We start from the raw sequence: 21,483 nt of genomic DNA on the forward strand, positions 1-21,483 counted from the left end.
TGTGTGTGAATGTCTGTATGTTTGTGTTTGTGCAGATGTAGTGCGGGCAATGTGCATACATGACGATGCTCCGGCAGATTAGCATACAAATTAGGAACGCGGCACCTCGACTGCTAATCAAGGAACTTTTGTTTTCACTTCCACCTTGACCTATTTGAGAAAACCCTCTCAGAGTCTGGCCTTGCATTTGTAAATGTAAACACTGTTCCGTTCTGCCTTATGGAACATTTTATTGATAAGGCTCATTTGCTATTCTCCTTCATTCAGAACCCTCCTTGTTCCTCTTGTGGGAGACTCTTTCAATTAGGATGGCGCCCCTATCTGTCGTTCTCTCTCTCTCTCTCTCTCTCTCTCTCTCTCTCTTTCTCTCTCTCTCTCTCTCTCTCTCTCTCTCTCTCTCTCTCTCTCTCTCTCTCTCTCTCTCTCTCTCTCTCTCTCTCTCTCTCTCTCTCTCTCAGCAGCCACTGAATTGCTGCAATGGTGTAGCTCTAACACCCAATTGACCCGGAGTGAGTCGGCCATTGATTCTGCATAGTGAGCCCGGGGCTGGCCCCTTGACGGAGAAGTGAAATTGAGACAAATATAAACTGGACCTGAAACTTGAAGGTATCATGAACAGCCGATCCGGGTGCGGATACTTGTGGATCTGGAACAGTTGATTCATAGAAAGCCCAGGGATTTTTTTCTTTTTTTTTGAAACACAGCATTACTTCACAGATTGCCTCATGAATCCCTGATGGGTTCCGCTTCGTACATAATCATTTCCCTAACACAGGATAATTTGATTCTATTACTCTAACAACAGCGCAAACAAATTGGCTGCCTAATTTATTGTGCCAATAATAGCAAAAGCAGATGTGGTAATGGCACTGAGGCTTTCCAACCTCACATTTTACACATTAATACATGCGTAAATGTGAGGTCGGATGGATCGAAACCAAAATGAATATAATCATTAAAAAACATTTATGGATATACCCAAATCTCATACAGCCCTGTGTGTACTCAGGCCTTTTCTGTGTCCAAACACGAACCATTATGGTTTGGCACGTTGACGTTGTGCAGTCGCACTCAGCGCTCCCTCATTTCTGCACCAACATGGCTCCAGGTCATGTTTCCAAAACCTTTGCCACCGAACCCCCCAGCCCGGCCCACCCCATCAGCCACCCCTCAACAGCCACCACCCACCCTCTTGGACTTGGTTTATTTTCCCCCTCTCAGCTTTTGTGTACACTTATCTGGGGGTATTTCCTGTGAGATGGCTCAATACACACTGGCCTCTGTATGTCCAGAGTGAATGGCTCCCCAAGCCACTGCCTCTAAAATAGACTTAACTCTTTAGAATCCCTGTCTAAACTCTATAGAATTTAGTTTAGTGTACCCCAGCGCTAACAGTCCTCCTCCTCTTTCATGCTTCTGCCTAGCTACCAGATCGCTAACTGGTGTTTCAATTGGCCTCTGACACTGCTCTGCTCTGCCCCAGTTCTCATCCTAGCCCCGGGGCCTTCTTGACACCTACTTGGCATGTTAACGGGCCAATCAGAGACACTGTCCTTGAGAATCACATTCTGGCTCATTTTCATATTTCGCCTTTCAGATTTATAACCTCTGCTGCTTACGGCTCCAGATGTTTTGCTCTTGTTTTTTACTCTCTTTAATTGGTAATTCAATCTGGTTATAAAGCAGCAGATGCTCCCAGGATTAGATTGTACCTTTGTGCGTGTGTGCATGTGTGTGTGAGTGTATGTGTGTGCATAAATGTTTTTTGGGTGTGTGGACTCACATGCATGTAAGTGTGAGTATGTGTGTGGATTTTGTTTGTGCATGGGTGCATGCGGGCGCGCGCGTGTGTGTGTGTGTGTGTGGGTACATGTGCTTGTGTACATTTGTGTGTACGTGACTCATCCCTTGTTTTCGAAGCCACAGAATTTACAGTCACACCTTGGGTCATGAACATAAGCCTTCACAATTACGCCAAACTAATTTCAACGCGTGTTGTACAATGAGTGGCAAGCATTTGTTTTACTCAAACAGCACTTGTGTCCCCCATTACCTTCCATTTTGTTCGATAAAGGACCCCATTTAACCGGGGCAACGGATGTGAGCTGGTGTCGCCGGCTTTACAGATTCAAACTGTGGTGGGAATATCCTCGCTCCTTCTTCTTGCTCTATGTCTTTCCTTTTTTTTTTTTCTTCACCATTCTCCTTTTATCAACATCCATCCTTTTTTTTTTCCTCAGAAGGAAGAGTGGCAGCAGAGTCCGAGTCAAAGAGGAAAACAAACAGATTGGTTATCCGCAGGAATGTGAACGCTACTTTAGTCCCATTAGGAACATCTGTGTGTGGTGGGAGCGCGCAGCGGGTTGCCTGTGTGCCCGGAGACGTGTGACAAGTGGTTTTCATTGTTTTAGATGAGAAGATGCAGTACCTTACACGTTAGTTTCATGTGATGTCCCATGTACATTCTGTCTATGCAATGTCATACGTATGCATGCGCTATGCATTTGTGCACACACTCCAATGCAGATTTTAATGATGCCGGATTTAAGCCATGGGGTACTTTTGCTCTTGCTCATGCAGATGCACATGCACATGCATATGCACACGCATGCACGCACACACACACACCCCACACGACCCAGGCATGTGCACACATAAGTCAGAACTCTCAAACCATGCACTTACACACACACACACACACACACACACACACACACACACACACACACACACACACACACACACACACACACACACACACACACACACACACACACACACACACACACAAACAGAAACACAGAGGACCTGTCATGTGTCATAGAGACAGGGGTCAGATAGTGTGTGATGTGGTGATGGTGGAGATGGGGGTGGTGGTGATTGTGTGAGAGAAGAGGGAGGGAGGATGGGAGAGGGGAGGGTCATATCGCTTGGGAAATGGACTAAAAGACCTTACCAGGACTGCAAGAGGGCCAACAATAATAGCTGTGGAAAAATAACAGAAGTGAAAGAAACTTTGCTCTGCCAAGAGAAACCCTGGGGGGGTCAGAGGGATCGGGACATTGCACCTGGACAGTTTAGCAGCCTCTCTCTGCAAGGTATCATGAAGGGATAGGTGGGAACGTGCGTTTGTAGCAAAGCGCACGAGACAAAGAACATTGTATTCTAACAGCATTGTAAAAACACAACAAAACAAAAAACACAGTGTTTTCGGCTGATTAGAAGCACATGTTTTGCCGAGAAGAATAAAAGCACAGTTTGCCGAAGTGGAGACGTTTTTGTTCCCCTGGACACATTCCCAAGTTTTTAGATGATATTCCGACCACATTTGTCATGGGAACCTCGGCCATGTAAACACACAAACCCGACCCCCACTGGTCACGAGAATTGAATTCCGCAAACACAATGTGCACGCACACACTAATGCATTCACATTCACACACTGCAAGGCCCTCAAAACTGCTGTTTAATTCATTATAACTACTGAAAATGTCAGAGTGCCCCCTAGTGTCTCTCTGGTAGGCCTATACTTATGTTTGTTCAATGCAGTTTTGCTCTTTAAACTCAAATGTGATGTGACGATTTTGCTCTGTAAACCGTTAGATAATGTATGACAAATACAAATGAGCAATTCAATTAAGATGAAATGAACAGAATAAAGAAAAGCAAATAAAACGTTGACATCTGGATATCTTTAAAGACAATATGCCAACAGTCAATGATTACCAAAGAGTCCTAAAATGTTTGACATTTTAAAACACACACACACACACACACACACACAGAGGCAAACATGAGCCTGATTGCACGCATGTACAAATCACACAAATACACAACTGCATGCAAAAATTTACTCACTCTATAAAGCACTGCAGGACTGCAGAGTACCCTGTCCTAAGGACAGAGAGGATGACAATCAAACCTTTGACTGAATCCCATCCTCAGCATTTACACACTCAATACACAAACACACATACACACACACACACACACACACACACACACACACACACACACACACACACACACACACACACACACACACACACACACACACACACAAACCACACACACTCACTCACACACACATTGTTGACAGAGAGTGTCTTGAGTAACATCATTTCCCACTTAGGCCCCACCCCCTGGGCCGCTGCAGTTCTTAATGCGTGTCAGATAGGCTGATAGCTCTGGTTTCTGTTGAGGAGTGCTTGTCAATCAACAGCATGCGTCAACGTCACTGAGGCAAAGCGTTTCTGAAATATCTTTTTACTGAGTGCTTTTCTATCCATCCACTGCCAGCCCACTCACACACTCACTCACTCATTCGCTCAAAAACACACACACACACACACACACACACACACACACACACACACACACACACACACACACACACACACACACACACACACCCCACTCACACACACATGGACCACCCCGATCAAACGCATATACACCCACACAGTCACACACACACACGCACACACACACGCACACGCACACAAACAGCCATTTCCATCTTAGCAATCACTTCTCCCAGAGTTCTCGTCTTCGGACATGTAACAGTAATTGATGTTGTTCCCTTGGGTGCAGTGCATTCTGGGCCGTTAAGTGCTGTTTCTTGTTGTTGTTTTTTTCTCGAATGGGATGTATTTGGCTATTGTGCTCGTCTTCCAGCTCCCTTCTAAAATCCCAAGGAATTGGTCATATTTACACGTATCATAGAGAATGGAGATTGTGTCTGATATAGGGCAACACACAGCATAGTTTCCCTTTTCTGATATCAATTCAACATGACAAATACTTTTAATTATGCCATCTTGGAAACACAAGAATGATAAAAAAAAAAGGAAATCAAGGTAGCCCAAACCCTCTTTTAACGTTGGTTTTTTGTTTGTTTTTGCAAAAGTCCTATAAGTTAGTCCGTCATTACTGCACAACTGTATGGAAGGCTGGTGGATTGAGAAGTTGATTTGCAATCGTGGCTAGCATTATCTCGTCATCATATCTGGACTGGCTTGAGTAGACATTGTGACCTTTCTACGTGTTGATGACGTTGTCCGTCCAGAAGAGGGGGTGATTGATCCGGGTTGACACGAACAGCCAGCGATGTGCCTAGCCTGTCACACAACATCACAGGGTCACTGTAGCATGCCTGAATACCAAATGAGAGCCAAGGACGGTGACCTGGGGAATACACCGTAGACATCGATTTATGGGGGGAAAATAACGCATTTCATATGAGGCGACAAACAATATTCAAACATTATCCTCCATCATATCTAAAGGGTTAAAGGCCTATATTGGAACAGCTGAATCCAATACCACAGAGACTAGTTACTCCATGTCTCCATACTCTAATTAACATTATTTTACTGATCTCGGGGTAAAGTGTATTTGTTACAATTGTTTCACTCAATATAATAGGAAAATACTAAAACATACTAGGGCAGGCCATAACAGTAAATATGAGTAGGCTAATGCTTTATTTCCACAAACTAATTCCCCTTTCTAGTTCATAACACGTTGTATTTGTATCATTCTACAACAAGAAGGGATCCGTCCGATAATAGTAACGTTTCAAATTACGACACGACGTGACGTTACGTTTTCTTTTTGTCTTGATCGACGATGACGTTGAAAGCGTTTCCCGTAGTAACCTGTACGTGCTCCGTGCGTGCGCGCTCCCGGTCTTGAGAGAGCGAGTGAGACGTAAGGAGAGTTTACTTTCCAGAGTTCAAGGTTTGTTCTCGGTGTTAGTCAGGGATAAGGGTTGCTGAGGTGGAAAGCCCCTATTAACTGGAGTCAAGATGCTGAATATGTGGAAAGTCAGGGAGTTTGTTGATAAAGCGTAAGTATCTCATCCTGGTTTTTCTTTAATTTCATCAGTTTCGCCTTCACCTGTTTGAGAGGGACACGTACCCAAAACTTTGACGTCACTCCATAGTATTAACTTAACTAGGTAGCCCGTGTTGTGCAAGCTAGCTGTCCTTATTGATTTATCCCCGCATTGTGTCTTGTTTCTACGTGTCTTATTCAACAACTCAATCTTTAAGCGTTGAGTACTAGTGGCGTTTTACATTCTGTTGACACTTTGTGGACGTGTGTTTGTTCTAAACTGTAAGCGCTAACTCACTCGGCTGCTAAGCTAATTAGTTAGCTCCCTTGCTCGTGAGCTGTCTGTGCTAGCCAGCTAGGCTAGTTTGACAGCTCCTCCAGAGCTGAACACTCATCTCACGGAATGTACTATCATAACCAACACGAAAAACAATCAGTTGAGTTTAGTTGGTTCTCACTTTACGAGTCATCTATACATTCTCATCGTGTTGTGATTGCCATGACTCTTGTCACTAGCACCAATTGAAAAGCTGTATCGTCCCCTGTCCACAACACGTATGAGGTCATGGAATCGATGTTTGGCAGATATGTATATAGACATGGAATACATATGGGCTTACATAAAGAGCTCGACATCATATGAGGCACCAGGAGAAAATATACAGTGAGCCCTGGTTGTAGGCAAGTAAGAGTAGGCTAGGCACATACATTAAGGCAAATATAATATAAGTCATAACCAGATTAACCTGTTCAGCTATCATTGTAAATAATGGCAAAGCATGCAGGACAACAAGTGGGCGCCAATATAGGGCAAACATTAACCAAGAGCTGCATACTGCCTTTAGTGATGCCTTAAACAATTTCTGATTATGCAAGAAATGTGTTATTTTATACACAAATATTATGCTACATGGAGAGACAACAGATCCATGACCATTCAAAGCCTACTGTAGTTCACTGTATGGCTTTGCCTATGATTTGCTTAATATGAGCATACTATTATCGTGGCAAACAAGCTTCATGGTCACAAACTGCAGACTAATGATTGATAAAAAATGGCTAAAAACTGGTGCTTATCTCTGGTCACGCCTTAAACCATGTGTAGTGTGTTATTCAGTCCGAGTCTATTTTATCAACTTCATGGCAAGTTACAGCTAAGATGGACTTCTCTACTGTGCTGATGCTATTGCACAACAACTCTCCCCACAAAGTGGAATAGAATAACTGGTTTTGCAGGTTCCCAGTAGGATCTCTAACGCATTCCTCTTCAAAACACTTGAACTCCCTCCTGTGCAACGCTTGAACTGACTTTAGCAGGGATTACAGGTGTGGGTGGGAGAGGCTCAAACAGATATAGGAGAAAAAGACTGTAAAGAGAGCAGGAAGTGAAATTTGTCACATCAGCTTCCTGTTTGAACCAACGATTATCCACTTTAATAGACCACAGAAGACGTTTTTTAGTTTGTGTGACAAATAATTGCCACCACTCACCAACTTCCTGGTACATTCACATCAACTATTTATTTATTCCAGCTTAAATAAAGGGCATGCCATGGTCCCATGAAATACTCTTGGGACATACATTTTTGAACAGGATTTTGTTTCATACTTTCATACGGCCTACAACTTCTCAGCCGGCCCTTGATTGAACTTAAACAGAAAACAATCTGTTTGTTATATAGTGACTGTTGGAAAAGGAGGGCTTACGTTTGATAAAGTTAAAATCTATGACCTGTGACTGCCACTGTTATGAGATGATGCTCTAATCCTAATCCTTGCTAACTATGTTGACATGATCTAAATTCAATCATCTGTTTCGTTATTTCAGGCTTGTGGAGATACATTCAAATGTACAGTTTAAATGGCGCTAGTGGTCATAAAATATATTCATGTATATTGATATCTTTTAAAATATAAACGTGGTTGTCATTATGAAAAGTATTGCCAAGCGTTTACCATCTCTATGTGGTAGGACTTTTTTTGCTTGTGTGTGAACACGCCAAACAATAGTACACAAGCACAGATGATTAACTCTTGTCAGCTGTGTTTGACCCAGGCAATGGATTGGTCAGTGGAGAGACTAACAACACATAATGATGTTTTCTGGGAAGTTGTGAAGAGTATTTTTTGGGAACAAATGGTTGTGTATAGGGGGCCTCCATCATTTTGTACAGTTTGGTTAGGGCAAAAGGTTAAACTGCAGTACACCTGCACACAGAACCGCATTTGCCTATATTATAACAATTGAATCAGCACTGCCTCATACATATGATCTGTATGACTCATGAGCCAGTGCTGAATCAATTGTAATAGTATAGTGTATTGGTTTCAATGCATCACTTGCATTAAAGCCCGATCAATAGATAATAAATCAATTGAGTAAAATGATTGCTAGGTGAATCAACATTGATAAAAGTCATGGAATTCTGAGGATGATCATTGCAGCATATGGTTAATGATAAACTATTAAGCTAACAGTGGTGATGATGGTAGCTTAATGGCTTCTCAGCAGAACTCTGCACATTAAGCAATAAGCACTAATGTTGTTTTCCAATGAAAATGTTTACATTGTCAAAACTCAAGGCTGTAATCTCTCTCCCCCCCCCCCCCCCCCCCCCCCCCCCCCCCCCCCCCCCCCTCTCCTCTTGCTCTTATATTTATGTGATATCTCGCATACCACATTTTAACGGTACTTGGTTATGTGTATAACCAGTTTGGGAAATTGCTGGGATTTGACAGTACCACAAAGAGCCAAACAGGGGCTGGGTTCCTGAGACAACCCAGCAGGGCTTTGCCTTGAGGCCCTGAGTCTGCTGCCGCTGATGTGGCAGACAGTAGTGAGTGACTTGAACCAGGCGGCAACAGGCCTCTCCTGGTTCTGCAGAGCACACAGTTTTCTGCTACACAGTGCATTGGAAATGGATAGGGCTGTTATTTACTGCATCTGTAATGACGGCAATTTAAAGAAAAAAACATCCATTCCGGGAAATTGGCACATTATGTTTTAGGTATAGCTCTAATTTTCTCAAGATTTGGTTTTAGCTTTGGCTTATCAATCATAATCATCATTTGGAAATTGATTTAAAGAAATGTATGCTTTTGCATCCCAAGTTCTTGATATGTTAATGTTGTTTTACCATAGTTTGTTATGTTGTCATTTGGCAATGTCTTATAGTCTGCCTGTGAACCAAACTTGTCAGCCTTGTTAAGCCCTGTTTAGCCAACTTTTATCGCTGTTTTTGTTTTGTTTGGGTTTTCTCTATGGAGCGTAATGATGTAGATTAGCATTTTTAAGAAGACTGCGGAACGCAATGTGTATCCTTTTATTCAGATGTTCTAATCTGGTTAGTTGACCTACTGCGCGAAAGGAAACAAATAGGTTAGCACAGATGGAACACTCCGACCAGCAGAGCTGGTCTTAAGGTGGGCAAAAAATAATACAAACACACGTAGACAGTACACACACACACACACTGGCCGGGTTCTATTGTCCTTTAGCCTACCCACTAGGTGCAGCTGCACAGCTAGGTGTGGCTGAAAAGATATAACCTTTCATCCAGTTTGAATGCCCCATTGTCGGATGCTTACCTTTTTCTTTAGGCTTTGATGACTATGTAGGATCCCCTACACAAGCTCCGCCATGTTTGTTGTGTTTATTGATAATGAAAACCAATGGGCCTTTCTCCTCTGCGCAGAACTAACGTTGTGATGAACTACTCGGAGGTGGAGTCCAAGGTGCGGGAAGCCACCAACGATGACGCCTGGGGACCGTCGGGTCAGCTGATGGCAGATATCTCCAGGTGGGCACTCTGCTTCTCTCTTCCTCTCTTGTGGTTCTCCGTGTTCCTCGATGTGCGCCTCAGTCTGTTCACTATCACCGTTCTCACTGGGATATCCCCCTGCTTTGAGCCCAAAGCTCCGTCTCTCACCCAAAACAATCCTCTACTTTTTAGTTATTGACGCTTTTAGCCAAGGTGACTTGTAGTGAATTGAGATGCCTGGCATTGAGGAGCACTTAGTGATTAATGTTCATTGATGGCTACCCCTCCCTCCCCTTGTTTCCCTGCCATGCGTTTTAATGGTGAACGTTAGCACTTTGTAAACATTTATTTTAAAGGACTTGTGTTGTTATTTTGTTAGGCAGTCGAACACCATTGCCACAACCCGATCCTTCCCCCCACAATCCGTAATATTATGAGACATTTCTCACTCAACTTAGCTCATCGATAGCGCTCCCCTTCAGAGCATATTTATATTATTACGTAGCTTATTGTTAATGCACAGTTAGTACTTAACAAGACTTAGTGTGAGGTAAGGATGTGACATTATTTAGCCTACTTTTTTCTGCGTGTGGCTGCTACTGATCATTTGTGCTGGTCTGTTACAAAGCCCTTTGTTTATATGGCCTTACTTGTACAAACATAATTACTGTTTACTGCTGAAGAATATACATAAGGAAGACTTTACATGAAGCAATGAAGCGATTCATTGAACGACTGATGTTTAAGTTACTCGTCATTGGTGAGACCACCTCACAAAGACACGCCAGCAAATGTTCACGGTCCTCTTTAGACATGATTAAGGATTCAGAAAAAGTAAATGATTACGCAGTATATTTCCTGCTATCACTAGTATTCAGGAAACCGTGTTTTCCTGTGGTGAAATCGCTTCTGTGAGCATTTTAATGAGAGCGACTCCAAACCGAAGTTGCATATACCACATAAGAAGCCATCTAGGAAATGATTCACTACCGAACCATCGCAAAGAAAAAACCGCTCCAGCCATTTGCTCTAAATATGTGGACTTGAAACCCTCCTACTTATGGTGACTACAAATGGTTCTCATTGAATCAAACCTTTTTTTATCACCACTCGCGAAAGCATGAACACAGTTCAAGGCTAGGAATGTCTCAACAAACTGGGACTTTGTGTGAGCTCTAACCAGGGCTGTTGTCGCCGTGCGTCCCGCAGGGCCACCTTCATGTACGAACAGTTTCCAGAGGTCATGAACATGCTTTGGGCCCGCATGCTGAGGGACAACAAGAAGAACTGGAGGAGAGTCTACAAGGTTGGTTTCCCCACAGGCTCTTCATGTCAGGGCCCGCCCCGATAGGCTCTCTCACCACAGTCCCTTTGATCGTTGTGTCTAAACGGCTCGCCCCGCCGCCGCGGTGAAAACAGTGGTGTCCACAAAACATTGGAATGGCACGTCACCGTCCTTGGCTATGCTGTACTATCTTATTCAGATATGTTTTTTTAACGCATTCGTTATGCAAATCGAGGAGGGAAGTACTTTTGAATTGCATCACATGTCTTTCGGAGGAAAAAAGGAGGGATACTTTACTTGTACCTTAGGTGACTTAAAGGTGCAAGGGCGCCAGTCTACAAGAGCCTTCACGATGCACTGCTAGGCCCATGGTCTGGGGGGTTCACTCTAACCCCTCTCATGCTGCTCCTCCATCAGTCCCTGCTGCTGCTCGCACATCTCATCCGTAACGGCTCAGAGAGGGTTGTCACCAGCAGTAGGGAGCATCTGTACGACCTCAGGTCCTTGGAGAGCTACCACTTTGTAGGCAAGTATTGGTGTTTTTGTGTGTGTGTTAGGGCTTTGACTTTTGCCCAAAAATCATATTCAAAGTTTGTTTGTTTATTAATATTTGAATATTTATTAGTAATATTTTGACCATTAAATGCCTTCAGTAAGACCTGGATTGGGCTTCGTGAGGTTTGTTTACCGGTGTTGCTATGGTTACCAGTCTTGCGCGTTCTAACAGTTTATTAGGTTTCTAATAAACCGCTGTCTTATCAATGCTTCATTCACTGCCTCTTCCGTGGTCATTACAATATTATGAATAGACTGCGTCGGGTTCTCCGACGTCTCTCCCTCTTGGCCTGCCCATAACCGGATCAAATATTAAGGGCTGCCTAATATTCGTTTGGATTTTGATTTATTTTTTGATATTCGAATAACGAAGTTCGGAGTCAAAGCCCTAGTGTGTGTGTGTGTGTGTGTGTGTGTGTGTGTGTGTGTGTGTGTGTCTGCTGGTTCAATTGCTATTTTCTATAGGAATTGTGAATGCATAAGATATTCTTTGTAAGATTAATCGTATTTTTTTAAGTATTATTGCCGCTGCCCGGTACATCTGCTGTGTCACCCACATGTCCTTTCTGGCTTTAGTGGGGTATATCTTTTGTTCTTGTATCCAAATCTGTTTGTATCCAACCTCTTTGGATTCATACTAAATATTGTGTTGGAGGTGTTAGAAAGGGGTCTATCTCTATTCTGTTATAGTGTTATCAAGAGCAAGAACAATCTATGTGTTGTGAGCTTTAATTAATGGACAAAGGCTCTAAGCACTGTTTAAGCCTTCAAACTCTTGAACCCCAAAGCAGCCTTCATCCCCACCTCAATCCATCAGTTGAGCCGAGGTGTGTTTTTTTTACAGAGTGCTTTCTTAGTATTGCATTGAAGGGATGTTACTAGAATTGAGCAGGCGGCCATAACATTCCAACCACGGATAATATCAATAACACCAATTTCGGTGTCCTCGAAGTACCACCGCTAACCCAAAATAAATCCTCAAGGATCAATACACACACACACACACACACACACACACACACACACACACACACACACACACACACACACACACACACACACACACACACACACACACACACACACACACACACACACACACACACACACACACACACGATATTATATTAAGGCCCAATCCCATTTCTACCCCTTCCCCCTCCCCCTTGTTTTGAAGGGGTAAGGGGTAGAAATCGGATGTGGCCTTAGGCCCAATCCAATTTCTACCCCTTACGCCTTCCCTTTACCCCTTCCCCTTCCCCCTTCAAAACAAGGGGGAAGGGGTAAGGGGTAGAAATGGGATTGGGCCTAAATCTTGCCGTTCCATAGATGAGAATGGCAAGGACCAAGGGGTGAACGTGCGTCAGAAGGTGAAGGACATGGTGGAGTTGGTGCAGGACGACGAACGGCTCAGGGAGGAACGAAAGAAGGCGAAGAAGACCAAGGACAAATACATTGGCGTGTCGTCGGACAGCATGGGAGGATACAAGGGCTACTGTAAGTCCTCTCACTGCGGCCCTACCAGCTCGTTCACTTCCAAATGTCAATGTTTACCTTTTATATTCTGCTGGGAGAACACTGCTTTTTGTTGGGGATTTATTTCCTGTATTCCTGCTCTGTCCCCAAACTTTTTAATGGCGTATCTTCTTGTCAAAATAAATGTAGAAAAAATGTCATTGAGCATACGGTATTGTTGAGAAGATCCTAATGAACGACATTGACATTTCCATGACGCACTTGATTGCTCAGTGCCAATTCCCGAAATCCACTCGCAACCTTCTTTTTCTCTTTATAACCACTTTCGGACCTATTAGGGCATCCCCCACCTGTACAAACCCATCATCCGTCCTCCCTGGTTTCTAACCCTTCTAACCCTTCTTTCTTTTGACTTGTAACCGGACGGTCGCTAGTTTGATCCAAGCAAGACGCCTCAACTTCGACGGCTCCTGACGAGCTGGCTGTCGCCCTGAGTGGTTGACTCTGCTGTCGGTGTGTGAATGTGTGCATGAATGGTAGCCTTGGATAAAAGCATCAGCAAAATCCCCTAAATGTAATGGTCTCACGTTTCTCCTCCCTCCTTCTCTCTCCTCTCTCCCCCTCCAGCGGGGGACAGGTATGACTCGAGCGAGGGCCGGGGGAAGTGGGACGATGAGTGGGACAAGAACCGGGGCCAGTTCCCCTTCAGCGAGAAGCTCAGCGAGATCAGCGACAAGATCGGCAGCACCATCGACGACACCATCAACAAGATCCGCAACAAGGAGCGCGACTCGTCCCCAGACAGGTTCAGGTTCGTGTCCTGGTGTGCATGCATTCATGCAAACATGCATGCATGCATTCATACATGATTGTATCCAGTGTTTCCCCTAGGTTGGAGTTTCAGCAGCGGAGGTGAAATGTTTTATTTCCGCATGCAATTTTTTTTTTTTGTGCTCGCAAAGCGCGCCCTTCCGGGAGGTTTCTATGTGTCTACTGGCATCCGAAGGGCTCTTGAGGCCTAAGTACATACAGTAGATTTGTCCACAGTAATGAACAGGGGATATATTGAACATAATACAAGTATAATCTTTAAAACAATTATTTACAAAAAATATATTATATCAACTACCACCCTATACAGTCAAATCAAAACACAAATACCACAACAATCGAAAAGGTCTGTGCCTCCAACCCATGCATCTTCCCACTCCCTCCCCTCTCCCCATCACAAAGGTTGTGGTAGGACCATAAAGAGGCTATGCCTCTCATGGAAGGAGTTTCGGGGCTCTAGAGTCAATAATGGCGACGCTATTGAAATTGTTGCTAAATAAAAAAATCCTCAAAAATAAGAAGATATTTTTTTCAAAACTAAAGGTTGTAGTATGACTATAAACAGGCCATGCCTCTATGGAACAAGTTTTGGGGCTCTAGATTCAATAATGGCGACGCTATTGAAATTTTGCCATTGTGGTCGTTTTCAGTTTTGCACTTTGCAGACGGTCCCTGAGCTCGTCGTGGCTGAAAGCCGACGGCTCATAGAAGCCAATGCAATTCCCCGTTCGCTAAAGACGGCTCGTTTGGATGAAAACACTGTTGTACCTGGTTCTATAGGTTACTACATTTAGCTAGGGGTGCCAATTGTGTCGCAATGATGTTTCACTGGTGATCTATTGAACCGCAAACTTATTATTGTACCGCATAATAAACCGCAAACCTGTTTATTATGCTTTACTCACAAGTGTGTGAATTGATCTGGATATGAAGCGTCGGTAGCGCAAAATAATTTAACTTTCTTTTTTTAAAGAGATAAGGTTAAGCTCTTTCGATCTCCTCTTAGATCGAAATAATAATTAAATAAAAAATAATAAACAGCATCGGCGGTCATATTTCACCATATATGCACCTAGCAACAAACACTGGTATCTATTTATACGTCTCTTGCCTTTATCTTTGAGACACAGAATCCATGATTGTTTTGTTTTTTTTACTTATCGTTGCACAAAGAATTGAAATCAAATCACGAAGACAACAATACAAATAACATGGGTATGGTCTTGTTTCTTAATTGATAAATAGGTTTTTAGTGTGGTGATCTCTTTTGGATTGTGAGTTCTTTGAGAGCAGCTTTCTCTAAGATGATAGAAAGAGCTCTCTTGAGATTTAACCGACAAACAAACCTGCTTTGACACAGTTTGGTTTCAAAGGCGGCAGGATACGGTGGAAAAAAACATCCTGTATGTAGAACATTGAAAGAGCTTACAAGTTTGGTTGACCCCCTTTTTCATCTCCACACATCACGTGACCGTCCTGCTACCTGGACCGTCCACAGTGAGCCAGAGGAGGAGAGGAATAGACAGGCCCAAAACGGCCAGTCCGGCAGAGAGTTCAAAGACGATGAGGAGACCGTCACCACCAAGAGCGTCCACATCGTCCAGGCAACAGAAACCACGGCAACGCGAAAGAGGGGCGGCGTGCCGACCAAAAAAGTCGACTTGGGTGCTGCAGCCAACTACGTGGGGGACAACAGCCCAGAGGTCACCCCAAAACAGGTAGTGTGTCTCAACCACGTGTCCATGGTCCAATGGGTCATGTCAGAATATTTATTAAAAGGAAATTAAAAGCAAGAAATTTATTATAGTATAGACTTTTTTTATGATCAGGCTGCTCTGATTAAACATGCTGTCTTATGCTCATGCTGAATTATTATTAGAAAAACAAGCCTCGAAATATGGATGATATCACAGACGTAAAAAGACAAAGAGAGAATCTTAGAGAATTGATAGCTTTCTAATGTGATCTTTGCCGAGGTGTGGGAATCCTGTCTCTGTTGGGTCAACGTTTCCCCTCCCAGTTTAACCCCCACCTCCCTCCTTCTATTGTTGTGTTTCAGTCCCAACCAGCCCCCCCTCAGCCTGCCAGCACTGGCCTGGCTGACCTGCTGATGGTGGAGAGTGGCCCCAGCCAGACGCCTGCCTCAGGTGAAACCCGGGCCCTTCCCCTCCCGCAGGCCGCAGTTACTGTTGTCACTGCGTGTCGACGCCAGCAGACGGGCGCTTTGGGGACAGCTAGCGGGGGAGGGAGTTATACAGGAGCTAAGTGCACCAGATGTTTCCGTGGCAGTGCCCCTCTGAACGTAGAGCGAAAGGGGTCGGTGGGGTGGGCATTCAGTAGACACACGCACTCTCTCAAGCTCCCCAGATCTCTCTCTCTCTCTCTCTCTCTTTCTCTTTCTCTTTCTCTTTCTCTCTCTCTTTCTCTCTCTCTCTCTCTCTCTCTCTCTCTCTCTCTCTCTGCACACACTAAGGAATGTCGGCTGAGAAGTTTGTTAGCAGCTACACATCAAGCCTACTTTGAGGCTTACTTCTCTCTTTCTCACACCATGGTTCTCCATCTCCCTGTCTCTTAACACAGACCTAATTGGAGGCTTCGCCGACTTTTCTTCGCCCGTCGCCTCTTCCGGCCTGTCCTCAGCACCCGGTTAGTTCTGACTTTTGCTTTTTAAGCGTGTGTACGTGCAATATGTTTTTCGTGCACATGTTTGTGTGCATGTTGGCGTGTGCCCGTGTGCGGCTGTTGCCCTCCTGCTAGAATATTCAGGGAGATGGTGGGAGGAAAGCCTGGCCATATGGAGCCTGCTACCTGCTCTGCATAACAAGAACAGACACACATCAACTCCTGTTATGGATGACAAGGAGACAGGGACACCGGGCGACGGCCACGGAGGAGGCTGAGGGATGGAGGAGTGAGACAGAGGGATGCAGAGAAAGAAATGGAGGGTGACGGAGAAAGAGAGGCAGAGAATGGGGTTTAGGACTGGGAGGATGAGGAAAAAATGTCGCCAGTATCTAAATAATTCTCGAATCCAAACCAGGTTACGGTCATCCATGAAGAAAATTTAAACTCAAGATCACAGATAAGTCCCTTTTTTGGAGAATATAATTTTTGTGCTGAGAAATGGTCAAATTTTCCAGTCTTGAATGTTGATGGGAAGTATTCTATCATATAGCCCTCACAGGATGACTCAATTTCAGTGGTCACATGGGCAGCAATTAAGCTTAATTGGTCACTACAGCGTTATAATTTTCAAGGCAGATAATTACACATGCTTGTATGTCGGTGCACAATATTTTCCAAAGCACATTTTCAATTTGGGAAGGCATTGTTAGAACAAATGTTATATCCCACAGGGCGTAATACCGGTTCTTTGAGGTTGAGAAGAAATCTAGAGCACACAGAATGACTCGAAACGTTGGCGTACTTACCTGAGATGTGCAAACATCGTTAGCAAAATGAATACACCAGGTATACAAAAACACCATATCACGAATAAGACTATGAGGATGAAATAAACTAGAAATGCCTGAAAATGCATTACTCTTTACTGTCAAACAAGTGGAAGTGGAGGGATGGAGGCATTGCTCTGTTCTTGACTTGATGGCTTACCCACAAGTCTCTTTTGCTTCATCAGTTCGACTACCAGCAAAATTTTCTTGTGCAGACCACAAGAAAATCTATGAAAATATAATCATGCAACAGTGTGCCTCTCATTGTGTAATTTGGACAACATTGCATCAGAACAACGTATTCCTACTGATATCTTGTTCTTACACTGTTGCTTTAATACTATAACCTTGCCGACCCAGCTCCTGCAGCCGGCGGCCCCAGTGAGTTTGGCGACTGGAACGCCTTCCCCGGCGGCCAGATGCCCGCCTCGGTCCAACCCGCCGTGAGCCCCAGCAGCGGGAACAACCTCTTCGGGGGCATGACCCCCAGCCTCACCCCGGCCGCGGCCCCCGCCGCACCCTCAGCCGACCTGTTTGATCTGATGGGGTCGACCCAGACCCTCTCCTCCTCCCAGAGCCTCAACTTCAGCATAAGCAGCATGCAGAGCATTAGCACCATGGGCGGGCCCCTGTCCATGGCACAGGTACTGCGCTCATACACACGGACGAGAACCTGCGCAAACACGCCTCCGCTACACACACTCTACGCAGTTGGTCTTAAGTGTAGGGCTGAACGATTTATCGAATTCAAATCGAAATCGCGATGTAATGGAACGCGGTATGCAAATCGCAAAGGCTGCGATTAAAATAAAAGTGCTTTGTTACCGTTACTGACTGGAAATCAGTACGATTCATTTGTTTTTATTTTACAATACAATAGTTAAATAAAGAAGTTTATAATATAAATTAATCTCAACACATCAGCCTGGCCTGAAGGAAAGAGCAGTTTTTATGTTGACTGCTTCCAATGTTGTGTTGGTCATACTAAAGAATGATTTATTAGTTTTTTAGTGAATAATACACAACATAAGGAACTTAATAAATTATAAAAATCACACATTAAATCGCAATCGCAATATTGGTAAAAAAATATCGCAATTAGATTATTTCCCCATATCGTTCAGCCCTACTTAAGTGTCTCATTGTTTTTTACGGAAATTGCTTGTGTCATCCCATCACGTTTGGGGTTATAGAGTTGTTGTTTTTTGAAGTGTCTTATTTATTGACATTATATGGCTTTTCTTACCATGCATCAGTGCTATGGAGCCATGTGTCTGCACTCTGGTGTACAGTAAAGGTAGTGCAGGCCGTTCCCGAGGAGGTTTCACACTGCATTGTCAATCCACTCCTAAATGATAATAATCAATCCAACAATAAAATCAATTTTATTCATGTCTTTGGTGATATAAATTGAATGACATAAATCAATCTCAGTGAAGGCCTTTAGTCCAGTTTCTGTTTACGTGTACAGACACACGAGGAACCGTGTGTTACACACTAATGCGTCAACGGTCGTCTCCTGCATAACCGATCACTTGCATGTGGGTCGCCCTGCAAAAATAAATGGCGACCCCCCTTTCACAAGCACACCAACAAAGTCCACTTCCTCTCCTCATGTATAATGCATCACACAGCGCCTCCCCTAGATAAATGGTGCTCGGCTGCCTAAACGCCCCTATCACACTCAACATTGATACTGGCCATTGGGGCTGCTGCTACGGTGTGACAGACGTATACTGTACAGCTGGGACCTGTGTGGGGGTGGGGGGGGGGGCAGCTTTCATGGATGGTTGTCATGCAGCACGGGCAGATGTTCCTCAGCCTCTGGAGACCACCGCCCGCCTTCTCTCCAGTTTCTGCCACGCTTCATCCCAGACCTAGTCCCGTTCAGACCCTCCAACCGTATCTGAGGGCCTCGAATGGACAGCAGCGTCCGGATGTCGTCTACCTAGTTTGGAGAAAATATTGCTTTTATTTTGACACGGACATGGCCTGCCTTAGAGGCCATTCGGTCGTCTGTGTTCATCTATTATTGTCCAATAGGACGCAGGATAGCCCAGTGGTTGGGGTAATTGACACCCAACCAAAAGGTTTCCGGTTTGATCCCTGTGGTACAGTTTGCCTGGAGGCGTTCTTGAGCTTGGTGCGTCATAAACCCTCCCTGCTCCTTTATGACATGCATCTGGATTCAGTCCAGATACATGTGGACTGAATCCAGTCATTTATAAATAGAATGTGTTCCCTCAAGTAGTATATTGTAATGAATAGTTGAGTTTGGAAGATGGGGCCAAGCCATATAGGCTGGAGGTCATGGTCCTTTCTTTGTGGGTCGGTGGGTGGGTGGGCGAGGAATGGGCCTTGCGAGAATACATATGAAAACATTTCCATTGGAAAACAAAACTGTATTTTTAGGGCGTTTTTGCGGGCATGACCAAAGTGTGTTTGTTTCCCTCCCCTCCAGCAGAACCTGGAGCCTGTGAATGCAGCCATGGGCCATGGGTCTATGATGCCGATGCAGCCGGGTGTGTCCGGTGCTGGGGCAGCGGGCAAGGGTCCGCTGCCCTCCACCTGGTCGGACCACGCCGTCAACATCAGCCTAGACTTCCTGGGGCCCGGCGCCCAGCCCCCAAAACCGAACCAGCCCAGCCTCAAAACGCTTCAGCAAGGTGAGGAGGAGGGGGACCGAATGGGCTCATGCACTTGCAACACAACTCTTTTATGTCGAACGGAGGGGACGCGATAGTGGGGTGGCCGGGGTGTTTAAATCCCTTACAGAAAGGTACTGGGTCTGATCTCTGACGTCCGCTCACCCTCTGTAGGAATCGTTGAGCACGATGCTTAACTACCTACTTATAAATAACTATTATCTGAATTCACTGTTAACTGATATAAATAGTACATTTGTTCTAAAGAGGGCAGTGCCCGTTCAAAACGTGGCCGGTCGTAACGGGCCGAAGGCTGCTGAGTTTTTTTTTCTGTGAAGGCCACATCTAAACCACTTTGTGCTCCACAATGCACCCTGCTCCTCAGCGATACACCGGCCACGTGTGAAATCAAAGGACACGCATGCATACGAAACAGCGACTCCTTCCATTGGAGCTGGATGGTAATCAACACGCGTTGCTGTGATTGTTGTTTCAGTGCACCAGCCCCCAGCACCAGCCAACATGCTCTCCCAGGGATTTGGAACCATGAGCCTGGGACCAGCCGCAGCCCAACAGCCGGTCAGTCCCATGATGATGCACCCTGGAGGTGGCATGGGAATGGTTCCTAACCAGGCCATGATGGGCATGAACATGGGTGGTCTGCAGCCCGGGATGGGTATGGCCATGGGCATGCCGGCCAACATGGGTATGGGCATGAACATGGGAGGACCACAGCTTGGGATGGGCATGGGGATGCCAGGCGCCATGGGGATGAGCATGGGGATGAACTCTTCCATGGTCCAACAGCAGCCCAAACAGGATGCCTTTGCCGACTTTGGCAACTTTGGGAAGTGATGATGGAGCCGGATTGCTGAAGAGTGGCGACGATCATCTCTCTGTCTCTCTCTTTCTCTCGTTATCTCCGTCCAACAGTGAAGGATGTCAAGAGCTGCAAACAAAGAGTACATGGGGAAGGTGTGGGGGGGGGGGGGGGGGGGGGGGGGGAAGAAAAAAGGAAGTCCAATATTGTTAAGACCCTGCAATCTGTCTTTTTATCAATGCATATACACAAAGTAATGTTATGGAGGTGTGGGTGAGTGTATGTTTTATCAGTCAGCACCATTGATCGGCCTGGACTGGATCAGTGGCAGAGTAGGCCGCCCTGGCGACGGGGAGGGGAATGCCTGAAAGTGGTTCCTGTCACAGTGAGAATGTTGGGGGGGAGGGGGGGGTTTGCTTCGTAACCTCAGATTAAAAATCACCAGACAAGCAAAAACATCATTTATATTTAGCAGCATATATTTTCTGAGATGCGTTCTTGATAACTTAACTGAATGTGCGTGTGGTTTAACCCAATCAGCTTCCTTCCGTGTAGTTCTAATGTAGCTTTACAAATATGCTCTCGCTCTCGCTCTCTCTCTCTCTCTCTCGTTTCTCTGCGCTTGCCTTTGCTTCTGTAAATAGACACGCGGTGCCCTTAACAATTTAAGCAATGATGTCCTTGGATGGGAGTCGGTGGTGGAGGTGCAGGTGGGAGATTAGGCCTGATGTCTATAAGCACCTTTTATAGAGGATACTTTTATCAAGTCGCTGTCCTCCGGTGCCCTCTTGCCCCGACTGGTGCCTACCAATCCTTGAGA

At 45.0% G+C, this 21,483-nt stretch overlaps 1 protein-coding gene across 2 annotated transcripts; it reads left to right on the plus strand.

Annotated features, from left to right (window-relative positions):
* Positions 1–5,664: 5,664 nt before the first annotated feature.
* clint1a (clathrin interactor 1a) lies at positions 5,665–20,813 on the plus strand. 2 transcript variants are annotated; one of them, XM_056600432.1, is made up of 12 exons: positions 5,665–5,851; positions 9,534–9,638; positions 10,809–10,905; positions 11,302–11,410; positions 12,769–12,936; positions 13,543–13,726; positions 15,245–15,464; positions 15,806–15,893; positions 16,327–16,392; positions 17,559–17,842; positions 19,663–19,864; positions 20,340–20,813. In XM_056600432.1, the coding sequence occupies exons 1-12, from the start codon at positions 5,811–5,813 to the stop codon at positions 20,696–20,698; spliced, it is 1,923 nt and encodes a 640-aa protein (XP_056456407.1). In that variant the 5' UTR covers positions 5,665–5,810; the 3' UTR covers positions 20,699–20,813. The 2 variants fall into 2 exon arrangements, with proteins under 2 accessions (XP_056456407.1, XP_056456406.1); XM_056600431.1 differs by having other exon boundaries at positions 5,666–5,851; positions 19,660–19,864.
* Positions 20,814–21,483: the final 670 nt, after the last annotated feature.

The sequence above is a fragment of the Gadus chalcogrammus genome, chromosome 10 (assembly GCF_026213295.1).
Source record: "Gadus chalcogrammus isolate NIFS_2021 chromosome 10, NIFS_Gcha_1.0, whole genome shotgun sequence".
NCBI lineage: Eukaryota > Metazoa > Chordata > Actinopteri > Gadiformes > Gadidae > Gadus > Gadus chalcogrammus.